The 12,267-nt window shown below is 45.5% G+C and overlaps 1 protein-coding gene and 1 pseudogene across 1 annotated transcript in view; one reads left to right on the forward strand and one right to left on the reverse strand.

The window, feature by feature from the left end:
• Positions 1-10,992, reverse strand: part of LOC105516381 — a gene marked incomplete at its 5' end in the record, with an annotated part of 27,610 nt that extends 16,618 nt beyond the window's left edge. Inside the window, 3 exons of the mRNA XM_011948578.1 lie at positions 358-498; positions 888-985; positions 10,908-10,992. Coding sequence (XP_011803968.1) covers positions 358-498; positions 888-985; positions 10,908-10,992 — 324 coding nt within the window. The remainder of the gene's footprint in view (positions 1-357; positions 499-887; positions 986-10,907) is intronic.
• LOC105516294 lies at positions 1,697-2,078 on the forward strand (annotated as a pseudogene).
• Positions 10,993-12,267: the final 1,275 nt, after the last annotated feature.

Genomic DNA, 12,267 nt, shown 5'->3' on the forward strand with positions numbered 1-12,267 from the left:
GACAACTTATATTCAAACAAATCACTTAACATACTACATTCAATACTTCTCCTTTGCCTTGCAAACACTGTACACAGTCATCACTGTGTTTGTAATTGTATCACAAGCGACCTATGGAACAGGCCAAGCCAGATGACTGCTGTTACTCATGTGGTTGGAGAGTTCCCTCTGGAGTCTCCTGCACCAAGTGCCGAAAGACTTCCTCCCAGACAAACACAGAGGAGCCGGCTACCGCATGGTGTCAGGTACACAATGATAATTGTTTTAGAAGAGTTATCAAGAGCTCCGGCCTACTTCACAGGGTGAGGAACAAATTCACGGAGGATATTAATAAACAGAACAGGTGAGTGTTCTCACCAGGGACACGTGTATCCCCAGCACACCAGCCAGCGAACTCAGGGTGACACAACGCTGCTTGCGGCCCACCCGAGACAAGCCACAGACTGCGTACCAGCTTCCAAAATTTAGAGGGTAAGGGCCAGGGTAAATGCGGGAGGACTGTGAAGGCACACCACCGAAGCCTCAATTCCTTGCACAAGAAGAGGCAGCTAAGGCATGGGTGTCCCTGGGATGCGCTTTCTGAAACAGTACAGGATCGTCAACCAGGCTTGATGGCCTGATTCTTGTTGCCTTTGTTCACCACCAGCTGGAAAGGAAGCATATGCCTTACACGGCAAAAGAAAACTGAATTACCATTAAAATTCATCACAGATAATCTATTACTGAGGGTTAATGATAATAGTGGTCTTTAATCTCTCTGCCTAGAGAGATCACCATCTTCCATGGTTTTGAGAAGAAAGGCAGAAAAGCATTAGACAATATGAAATAAGTAAGTAAGCAGCCCCTGAGATCAACGGCTGCAAACAGCTTTGTCAGAAGCAAGTTACCTGCATTTCTAGAACCTGTTTCAGGGGTGGCGCAGGAGGGCTGGTCTCTCCCTCAGGAAGGGGAATATCAGCTCTATTAATTTCCTGAACCAAATACACTGTGAAAATAAAAGTTAAACAATTAGATACGAAAACGTACTATAATACATTTCAGTCAGAAACATTTTAAAGCCCAACCTTTCCCAAGCCATCTAAAAATCAATGTCTAAATGCACAAAAATCTTGCTTGTTCAACTGACTTAATGGTCACTTTTTGCAACCTTGTTTTCAAAAATAATGCTGCCTAGAGAGATCTACATGCAGTGACAAAATAAACAACAACATCTTCTATTTCTTAGTAACTTAACAAATAAATAAATAGAACAAACAACAACCTGGATAAACCTTTTCTGAAATTCCACCCCATTTTTTTCATTTCTAATATTCTAGTTAAAGAATTTTTGAGTCACAGCCGTCTCCACATGTGCAGAATGAAGCCGAGGTTAGGGGTATACTTGGAAGTGCAGGAATAACCCAAGTAATAGACCTACAATACCCCTACGGGAGCTGGCAACGTAATTTCTCTGCAGATGTCCTCAGAAAGAGATCGGCATCCATCAGTCCATCAAGAAAATCACTACTACTACCAGGAAACCCACCAAGCACCAACAGCCAGGTTCTCTTGCAGCTCTGTCAGCCCTGAAGCTATGGCTGAGGACAACCTGTACTGCTTCACCACTGAAGTTAAAAACTAGATTCAGAAGCTTGGCTGGGTCTTGCAATCGCTGCCATTGGCCGTCTGGGGGGCAAGTGTCAAGGTGGCCCTAGAAATGCGCAAGTTCATGAAACCTGGGAAAGTGGTGCCAGTCATGGCTGGACACTACTCTGGACACAAAGCCAATCCTCATGAAGAACACTGATGATGGCACCTCAGACCGCCCCCGCAGCCACGCTCTGGTGGCAAAAATAGACCATTATCCCCACAGTGACAGCTGCCATGGGCAAGAAGATCGTCAAGTGGTCAAAGGTCAGGTCTTTTGTGAAGGTTTGTAACTATAATGACCTCATGTCCACAAAGTACCCTGTGGCGATCCCCTTGGACAAAACCATCAGGTCTTCAGAGACCCTGCCCTTAAATGCAAGGCCCAATGGGAGGCCAAGGTCAAGTTCAAAGAGTGGTACAAGACTGGCAAGAACAAGCTGTGGTTTTAGATGTTTTTTGTTTCAGTCATTAAAAATAAAAAGTAAAAAAAAAATAGATTCATGAAACTAATAGTACACCAGCCAAAATTAACTACTTTATTTGGTTTATGTTTTCAATTCCATGAAGCATCCCTTTCCTTAGCCTAAAAGTCACAATACCTGTTAGTCATTATCAGGCCTAATATTTAGAAGTGTTACTAACTGGTTTACAAAGGGAGAGAGGCAGGTAAAGAAGGAAGGAGGAAAAACAAAAAGAAAAAGAAAAGAAACTGTCTTGCCAAGATAGCAAAGGAAGCACTGGGCTTAAGAGGTTTCTAGAAATGAATGCAAATTGTTTTAACCAATTTATACTTCTGTTAGGCCTCTGAGCCCAAGCTAAGCCATCATATCCCCAGTGACCTGCACGTATACATCCAGATGGCCTGAAGCAACTGAAGATCCACAAAAAAAGTGAAAATAGCCTTAACTGATGACATTCCACCACTGTGATTTGTTTCTGCCCCACCCTAACTGACAAATGTACTTTGTAATCTCCCCCACCCTTAAGAAGGTTCTTTGTAATTCTCTCGACCCTTGAGAATGTACTTTGTGAGATCCACCCCCTGCCCGCAAAACATTGCTCCTAACTCCACCGCCTGTCCCAAAACCTACAAGAACTAATGATAATCCCACCACGCTTGCTGACTCTCTTTTCGGACTCAACACACCTGCGCCCAGGTGAAATAAACAGCCTTGTTGCTCACACAAAGCCTGTTTGGTGGTCTCTTCACACGGCTGCGTGAGACATGGTGCGGAAGACCTGGGTCAGAGGGACTTCTTCGGGAGACCAGTCCCCTGTCCTCGCCCTCACTCTGTGAGGAGATCCACCTACGACCTCGGGTCCTCAGACCAACCAGCCCAAGGAACATCTCACCAATTTCAAATTGGGTAAGCGGTCTTTTCACTCTCTTCTCCAGCCTCTCTCGCTACCCTTCAGTCTCCCTCTGTCACTACACTTCAATCTCCCTGTCTTTCCAATTCCAGTTCTTTTTCCTCTTTAGTAGAGACAAAGGAGACACATTTTATCCGTGGACCCAAAACTCCAGCACCGGTCACGGACTCGGGAAGGCAGCCTTCCCTTGGTGTTCAATCATTGCGGGGACGCCCGCCTGATTATTCACCCACACTCCACTGGTGTCCGATCTCCGCGGGGACGCCTGCCTTGGTCATTCACCCACATTCCCTTGGTGGCAAGTCAATTGCAGGGACACCTGCTTTGGCTGTTCACACACATTGCAGCCCAGGGCTGCTCCCCACTCCCTTCTCTGTGTCTCTACCCTTCTCTTTAAACTGCCTCCTTCACTGTGGGCAACCTTCCACCCTCCATTCCTCCTCCTTCTCCCTTAGTCTGTGTTCTCAAGAACTTAAAACCTCTTCAACTCTCGCCTGACCTAAAATCTAAGGGTTTTATTTTCTTCTGCAACACCACCTGGCCCTAGTATAAACTCGACAGTAGTTCCAAGTGGCCAGAGAATGGCACTTTCGATTTGTCTATCCTACAAGATCTGGATAATTTTTGTCGAAAAATGGGCATATGGTCTGAGGTCCCTGACGTCCAGGCATTCTTTTACGCATTGGTCCCTCCCTAGTCTCCGCTCCCAATGAGACTCATCCCAAATCTTTCTTCTTTCTCTCTGGTCTGTTCTTCAGTCTCCACCCCAAGCACTGAGTCCTTTGAATCCTTCTTTTCTATGAACTCATCTGACCTCTCCCCTTCTCCCCAGGCTGCTCCTTGCCAGGCCGAGCCAGGTCCCAATTCTTCCTCAGCCTCTGCTGCCCCACCCTATAATCCTTCTATCACCTCCCCTCCTCACACCCGGTCCGGTTTACAGTTTCGTTCTGCGACTAGCTCTCCCCCACCTGCCCAACAATTTCCTCTTAGAGAGGTGGCTGGAGCTGAAGACATAATCAGGGTACATGTGCCTTTTTCTCTATCAGACCTTTCCCAAAGACCTTTCCCAAATCATCCAGTGTTCAGGCTCTTTCTCATCAGACCCCACTAAATACATACAGGAATTCCGATATCTAACTCTGTCCTACAATTTAACCTGGAGTGACTTAAATGTCATCCTAACTGCTACCCTCTCCCCAGATGAACGAGGGAGCCCAATCTCACGCTGATAACCACCGGCTTCATGAGCCAGACCTCCAGGAAGGCATTAGAGCAGTTCCCTGAGAAGATTCCCAATGAAACTATCAGGCAGGTTCCCAGGTATAGCTAGGCAAGATTACATGGTTTCCTGCCTAGTTTAAGGGCTTAAAAAGGCAGCTTACAAAGCTTTTAATTATGACAAACTTAAAGAAACTACCCAAGGTAAAGACGAAAACCCAGCCCAGTTCATGGCCCACTTAGCAGCAACCCTTAGACACTTTACCACCCTAGACCCAGACGGGCCAGAAGGCCGCCTTATTCTTAATACGCATTTTATCACCCAGTCAGTTCCTGACATTAGAAAAAAGCTTCAAAAATTGGAATCCAGCCCTCAAACCCCACAACAGGAATTAATCAACCTCGCCTTCAAGGTGTACAACAATAGAGAGGAGGCAGCCGGACAGCAATGCATTTCTGAGTTACAGCTACTTGCCTCTGCTGTAAGACAACCCACAACCACGTCTCCAGCATACAAGAACTTCAGAACATCCAAGCCGCAGCTCCCAGGGGCTCCTTCAAAACATCCCTGTGGACCTTGCTTCAAATGCCAAAAGCCTGGCCACTGGGCCTCAGAAGGCCCGCAGCCCAGGATTCCTCCTAAGCTGTGCCCTGTCTGTGCCGGCCCCCACTGGAGGTCGGACTGTCTGACTCACATCGCCGCCACTCCTAAAGCCCCTGGAGCCCAAACCCAGCGTTCCTTGACTGACTCCTTCCTAGATCTCCTCGGCTTAGCAGCTCAAGACTGACGTTGCCTGATTGCCTCGGAAGCCCCCCCACCGAGCTTCGGGTAACTCTTACAGTGGAGGGTAAGTCCGTCCCCTGTTTAATCCATACGGAGGCTACCCACTCCACATTACCTTCTTTTCGGGGGCCTGTTTCCCTTGCCTCCATAACTGTTGTGGGTATTGACGGCCAGGCTGCTAAACCTCTTAAAACTCCCCAACTCTGGTGCCAGCCTGGACAAACTTCTTTTATGCTCTCCTTTTTAGTTATCCCCACCTGCCCAGCTCCCTTATTAGGTCAAGACATTTTAACTAAATTATCTGCTTGCCTGACTATTCCTGGGCTACAGCCACATCTCATTGTTACCTTTTCCCCCAGTTCAAAGCCTCCTTCACATCCTCCCCTTGTATCTCCCCACCTTAATCCACAGGTATGGGACATGTCTACCCCCTCCTTGGCGACGGATGGCCCCTTACCATCCCATTAAAACCTAATCACTCTTACCCCGCTCAATGCCAATATCCCATCCCACAGCACACTTTAAAAGGATTAAAGCCTGTTATCACTTGCCTGTTACAGCATGGCCTTTTAAAGCCTATAAACTCTCCTTACAATTCCCCCATTTTACCTGTTCAAAAACCAGACAAGTCTTACAGGTTAGTTCAGGATCTGTGCCTTATCAACCAAATTGTCTTGCCTATCCAACCCGTGGTGCCAAAGCCATATACTCTCCTATCCTCAATACCTCCCTCCACAACCCATTCTGTTCTAGATAAACCTAGCTGACCCCATAAATCCTAAATCCTTTCCCCACTCCCCTTTCCATTTCTTAAAAAACAGCCCTAAAAGCTGCTCCTGCACTAGCTCTCCCTAACTCATCCCAACCCTTTCCATTACACACAGCCGAAGTACAGGGCTATGCGGTCAGAATTCTTACACAAGAGCTGGGACCGTGCCCTGTAGCCTTTCTGTCCAGACAACTTGATCTTACAGTTTTAGCACAGCCCTCAACTCATGTCTGTGTGCAGCGGCTGCCGCTGCCCTAATACTTTCTGAGGCCCTCAAAAATCACAAACTATGCTCAACTCACTCTCTACAGTTCTCATAATTTCCAAAATCTATTTTCTTCATCATACCTGACACTTTCTACTCCCTGGCTCCTTCAGCTGTACTCACTCTTTGTTGAGTCTCCCACAGTTACCATTGTTCCTGGCCCCCCACATTACTCCTGATACCACACCTGACCCCCATGACTGTATCTCTCTGATACACCTGACATTCACTCCATTTCCCCATATTTCCTTCTTTCCTGTTCCTCACCCTTATCACACTTGGTTTATTGATGGCAGTTCCACCAGGCCTAATCCCCACACACCAGCAAAGGCAGGCTATGCTATAGTATCTTCCACGTCTATCATTGAGGCCACCACTCTGCCCCCCTCCACTACCTCTCAGCAAGCCGAACTCATTGCCTTAATTCAAGCCCTCACTCTTGTAAAGGAATTACACGTCAATATTTATACTGACTCTAAATATGCCTTCCATATCCTGCACCACCATGCTGTTATATGGGCAGAAAAGAGGTTTCCTCACTACGCAAGGGTCCTCCATCATTAATGCCTCTTTAATAAAAACTCTTCTCAAGGCTGCTTTACTTCCAAAGGATGCTGGAGTAATACACTGCAAGGGCCACCAAAAGGCATCAGATCCCATCACTCAGGGCAATGCTTATGCTGATAAGGTAGCTAAAGAAGCAGCTAGCATTCCAACTTCTATAACTCAAGGCCAGCTTTTCTCCTCCTCACTGGTCAATCCCACCTACTCCCCTACTGAAACTTCCACCTATCAATCTCTTCCCACACAAGGCAAATGGTTCTTCGGCCAAGGAAAATATCTCCTTCTAGCCTCAGAGGCCCATTCTATTCTATCATCATTTCATAACCTCTTCCCTGTAGGTTACAAGCTGCTAGCCCAACTCTTAGAACCTCTCATTTCCTTTCCATCGTGGAAATCAATCCTTAAGGAAACACTTCTCAGTTGTTCCATAAGCTATTCTACTACTCAGGCCCCCTCCCTTCCCTACACAGCAAGCTCAGGGATTTGCCCCTGTCCAGGACTGGCAAACTGACTTTACTCACATGCCCCGAGTCAGGAAACTAAAGTACCTCTTGGTCTGGGTAGACACTTTCTTGGATTGGTAGAGGCCTTTCCCACAGCGTCTGAGAAGGCCACTGTTATTTCTTCCCTTCTGTCAGACATAAGTCCTTGGTTTGGCCTTCCCACCTCTATACAGGCTGATAAGGGACCAGCCTTTATCAGTCAAATTGCCCAAGCAGTTTCTCAGGCTCTTGGTATTTAGTGGCTCCTGGTTTTACCTCAAATCGCCACCCTTAAGTCTCTCTTGAAGTGGATAGAAGATCTTCAGTGGCACGGTACCCTCCAATACTTTCAACCTGATGAAGTCCTATTCTTTACTTTTATACTCACTCTTATTCTGGTTCCTGTTCTTATGCCACCCTCTACCTCTCCCCAGCTATCTCCACCACCCTATCAAACTCACTCTCTCCTAGTCGTTTCTAATCCTTCTTTAACAAACAATTACTGGCTTTGCATTTCTCTTTCCTCCAAAATCAAGGAGGCCCTGACTTACTCACTGATAAAAAAAAAAAGGGGGGGGGACTCTGTATATTTTTAAATGAAGAGTGTTGTTTTCACCTAAATCAATCTGGCCTGGTATATGACAACATAAAAAAATTCAAGGATAGCGCTCACTTGCCAACCAAGCAAATAATTATGCTGAACCCCCTTGGACACTCTGTAATTGGATGTCCTGGGTACTCCCAGTTCTTAGTCCTTTAATACCTGTTTTTCTCCTCCTCTGATTTGGACCTTGTGTCTTTCGTTTAGTTTCTCAATTCATACAAAACCGCATCCAGGCCATCACCAATAATTCTATATGACAAATGCTCCTTCTAACAACCCCACAATATCACCCCTTGCCCCAAAATCTTTCTTCAGTTGAATCTCTCCCACTGTAGGTTCCCATGCTGACCGTAATCCCGCTCGAAGCAGCCCTGAGAAACATCACCCATTATCTCTCCATACCACCCACAAAATTTTTCACTGCTCCAACACTTCACTATTTTGTTTTGCTTTTCTTATTAATATAAGAAGACAGGAATGTCAGGCCTCTGAGCCCAAGCTAAGCCATCATATCCCCTATGACCTGCACGTATACATCCAGATGGCCCGAAGCAACTGAAGATCCACAAAAGAAGTGAAAATGGCCTTAACTGATGACATTCCACCACTGTGATTTGTTTCTGCCCCACCCTAACTGATCAATGTACTTTGTAATCTCCCTCACCCCTGAAAGGTTCCTTGTAATTCTCCCCACCATTGAGAATGTGCTTTGTGAGATCCACCCCCTGCCCGCCAAACATTGCTCCTAACTCCACCACCTGTCCCCAAACCTATAAGAACTAACGATAATCCCACCACCCTTTGCTGACTCTCTTTTTGGACTCAGCCCACCTGCACCCAGGTGAAATAAACAGCCTTGTTGCTCACACAAAGCCTGTTTGGTGGTCTCTTCACACGGACGTGTGAGACAACTTCAATTTATTCTTTTTTTTTTTTTTTTAAGAGACAGGGGTCTCACTATGTTGCCCCAGGCTGGCCTCGAACTCCTGGGCTCAAGAGAGTCTCCCACCTCTACCTTCAGAGTAACTGAGACTATAGGCATGTGTACCACCATGCCTGGTGTACACCTAAACTTCCCTGAGAGGTCCTTTTTCACTGTTTGAAGTCTGCATTCTTATGGGGTCATACTCTGCTGCCCAGGCTGGAGTACAGTGGTGTGTCATCCTGGCCCGCAATAACCTCAAACTCCTGGGCTCAAGCAATTCTCCCACCTCAGCCTCCCGAGTAGCTAAAACTACAGGCACAAGCCACCATGCCTGGCTAATTTTATTTTTTGTGGAGACAGGGTCTCAGTATGTTGCCCAGACTGGTCTCAAACTCCTAGACTTAAGTGATCCTCCCACCTTGGCCTCCCAAAGTGCTGGAATTATAGGCATGAGTCATCATGCCCAGCCCTGCATTCTTTTGAAACAGTTTAAGCTACAGGAAGTCCTGGATATGCCTAATGTGTTATCACATTTGCCCTGCCTTTAAAAACCTCATCCTGTAGACACCATCTGTCCAATGATTCGCCCAGGTTGCAAAGACAGGAATATGGTGCCACTAACATACATGAGCCACACAAATAACTAGGACCTCAAGCAATATGACTAGGACTAGATTTCAGATGACTAAAATTTCCTGTTACTCTTAAAAATCCCCAATTTAAACAAATAGGCCGGGTGTGGTAGCTCACGCCTGTAATCCCTAAACTTTGGGAGGCCGAAGCCGGAGGATCGCCTGAAGTCAGGAGTGTAAGGTCAGTGGAGAGAAAGGAAGAATAGACCCAAAGTCAGACCCAAAGAGTAACTTTACTGAACCTGCAGCTGCTCCACCACAGACGAGGCAGCCTTGAACTTACAAAACGAAGGGTTTATATGGGGGAGAGAGACCCTGGGGTTGATTGTTGATTAACTTTGCCATATATCACCTTGTGACCTTTATGGTATCAGCTAGATGAAGGAACTTACAGAAGGATGTAGTCAAAGTTTGTTTAGGTTTTCCAGACCTCCCCCTGTGCAGTCCAGATGGTTTGTAATTGTGGTTTGCTTATCGCAGGAAGATCTGATAAGTGAAGTCTGCTGGCTTTACCTCGGTGCCTAGATAAGGGCTTAGAAATGTAAAGGGGCTCAGGGGGAAGGGTGAGCGACACAGAGAGGAGTTGCAGAGCATAAGGGGGAGTGGTGGGCAGCACAGAGAGGTTTTGGGGAAGTGTTGGCAGTACCAAGAGCTTTTCTGGGGCAGTTTGTCCCTAACAAGGAGTTCGAGACCAGACTGGCCAACATGGTGAAACCCTATCTCTACTAAAAATACCAAAATTAGCCGGGTGTGGTGGCACACACCTATAGTCCCAGCTACTAGGGAGGCTGAGGCAGGAGAATCGCTGGAACCCAGGAGGCAGAGGCTGCAGTGAGCCGACATCATGCCACTGCACTCCAGCCTGGGTGACCAAGCGAGACTCCATCTCAAAAAAAAAAAAAAAATAACAAGCTTTGTCCTTCAGTTGACTGTTATTTTCCCTCCACTTCAGTGAGAACGTCAAGGCTTGATTTGATAATGACTAATATCAGGCTAAGATGGGAAAGATTTTAGAGATAAAAGAAGTGGCCCTGGGCTACTGAGTTGAAATGGTTAACAATCAGCACTGATCGAACACTGGCAAAGGAAGCCCTGAGAAAAAGGAAATTATTGTCAACCCATCCATCTGCCATTTTCTGCCTCCCTTGTTCCTTGATAAAATTTTAAATTAAGCAACTTATTAACATGTACAATGTTTTTAAGTTATAATAAACTACAAGGGATCGGTTAAATAAGCCATGGCACATTAATATTAATACAATCAAATACTATGCTGCCATCAAAAACGATGATGGGCCAGAATCTATGTCTACTAATATTAATACAATCAAATACTATGCTGCCGTCAAAAATGATGATGGGCCAAAATCTATGTCTACTGACACGAAAAAATGTTATAGTTATAGTAAGCACTGTCAAGTAAAAAACAAGGGTGACAACAAAATAAGCAGGCCGTTATGTTTATAAAGTTTTACTTTTAAAGATGAATAAAAAATACAGAAAAATAATACATGCCTACATAACTGTGATTACTTCTGAATGATGAGAATACAATTTCTTTTTTTCCTTTCTGCTTCTCTATATTTTCCAGTATTTCTAAACCAAACAAGGTTTGCCTATATAAAGGTAATTATTTAAGTTATTAAATCAGAAAAGAAACTTACCCAATATTCGCTCTAGCTCTTCACACCTCTTCACCTCTCCAACAAATTTTCTTTGGAAAGTACTTATGTTCTGGTTGAGCTGAGAAATGGATGAAAATACGGTTTAAATTTCTAAAATTTAAAAATACATTTATGTAAAAAATGAAACATCACCAAAGTTTGGGGGATGTATGCTCTTATATACTATTGAATGGAACTATAAACTGACACAACTTTCTGGAGAGCAATCTATCAACTGTCACCAGAAAAGCCTGAAAATCCAGCCAGGCCAGCACTATGAAACCCCAAGTCTGCCAAAAATACAAAAATTAGGCCAGGCGCGGTGGCTCACACCTGTAATCCCAGCACTTTGGGAGGCGGATCAGTTGAGGTCAGGAGTTCCAGACCAGCCTGGCCAACATGGTGAAATCCTATCTCTATGAAAACACAAAAATTAGCCAAGCATGATGGCAGGTACCTGTAATCCCAGCTACTCGGTAGGCTGAGGTGGAAAAATCACTTGAACCCGGGAAGCAGAGGTTGCAGTGAGCCAAGATCGTACCATTGCACTCCATCCTGGGCAACAGGGCAAGGCACTATCTCAAAAAAAAAAAAAAAAAAAATTAGCCAGGCGTGGTGGTGCACCTGAGTAATCCCAGCTACTTGGAAGGCTGAGGCACAAGAATTGCTTGAGCCCAAGAGGCAGAAGTTGGATGGAGCCAAGACTGCACCCCTGCACTCCAGCCCAGGTGACAGAGTGAGACCCTGTCTCAAAAAAAGAAAAAATCCTGAAAATGATTATTTGCCCAGCAATACCCCATGAAGAAATTTAACCTAAGGAAAAAGCTATGGAAACAGATAAAAATTTATCTACGACAACATCAATCTCAGGGAAAAAGAAAAAATGATAACCCAAAAATCCAACAATAGAAAACGTTAAAGAAATTACAGTCAGCGTAGTTAAAGAAATTATAGCCAGGCACAGCAGCTCGCATTGATAATCCCAGCACTTTGGGAGGCTGAGGTGGGAGGACTACTTGAGGCCAGTAGTTTGAGGCCAGCCTGGGCAACATGGTGAGACACCATCTCTACAAAAAATAAAAACTTAGCCAGGCCTAGTGGTGCACGCCTGTGGTCCCAGCTGCTCAAAAGGCTGTGGCAGGAGGCTTGCGTGAGCCCAGGAGGTCGAGACCACAGTGAGCAGTTATCACACCACTGCATTCTAGCCTGAGTGACAGGGCAAGAGCGTGTCCCAAAACAAAAAAGAAAGAAAGAAAAGAAATTACAGTCTATATCCACACAATGGAATGCTACTTAGCAATACAAAGGAATGAACTACTGACCCATGCAACAACAGGGAGGACTTCTCTTTTTTTTTTTT

This window comes from Colobus angolensis, unplaced genomic scaffold (genome assembly GCF_000951035.1).
Source record: "Colobus angolensis palliatus isolate OR3802 unplaced genomic scaffold, Cang.pa_1.0 Scaffold28, whole genome shotgun sequence".
NCBI classification, from domain to species: domain Eukaryota; kingdom Metazoa; phylum Chordata; class Mammalia; order Primates; family Cercopithecidae; genus Colobus; species Colobus angolensis.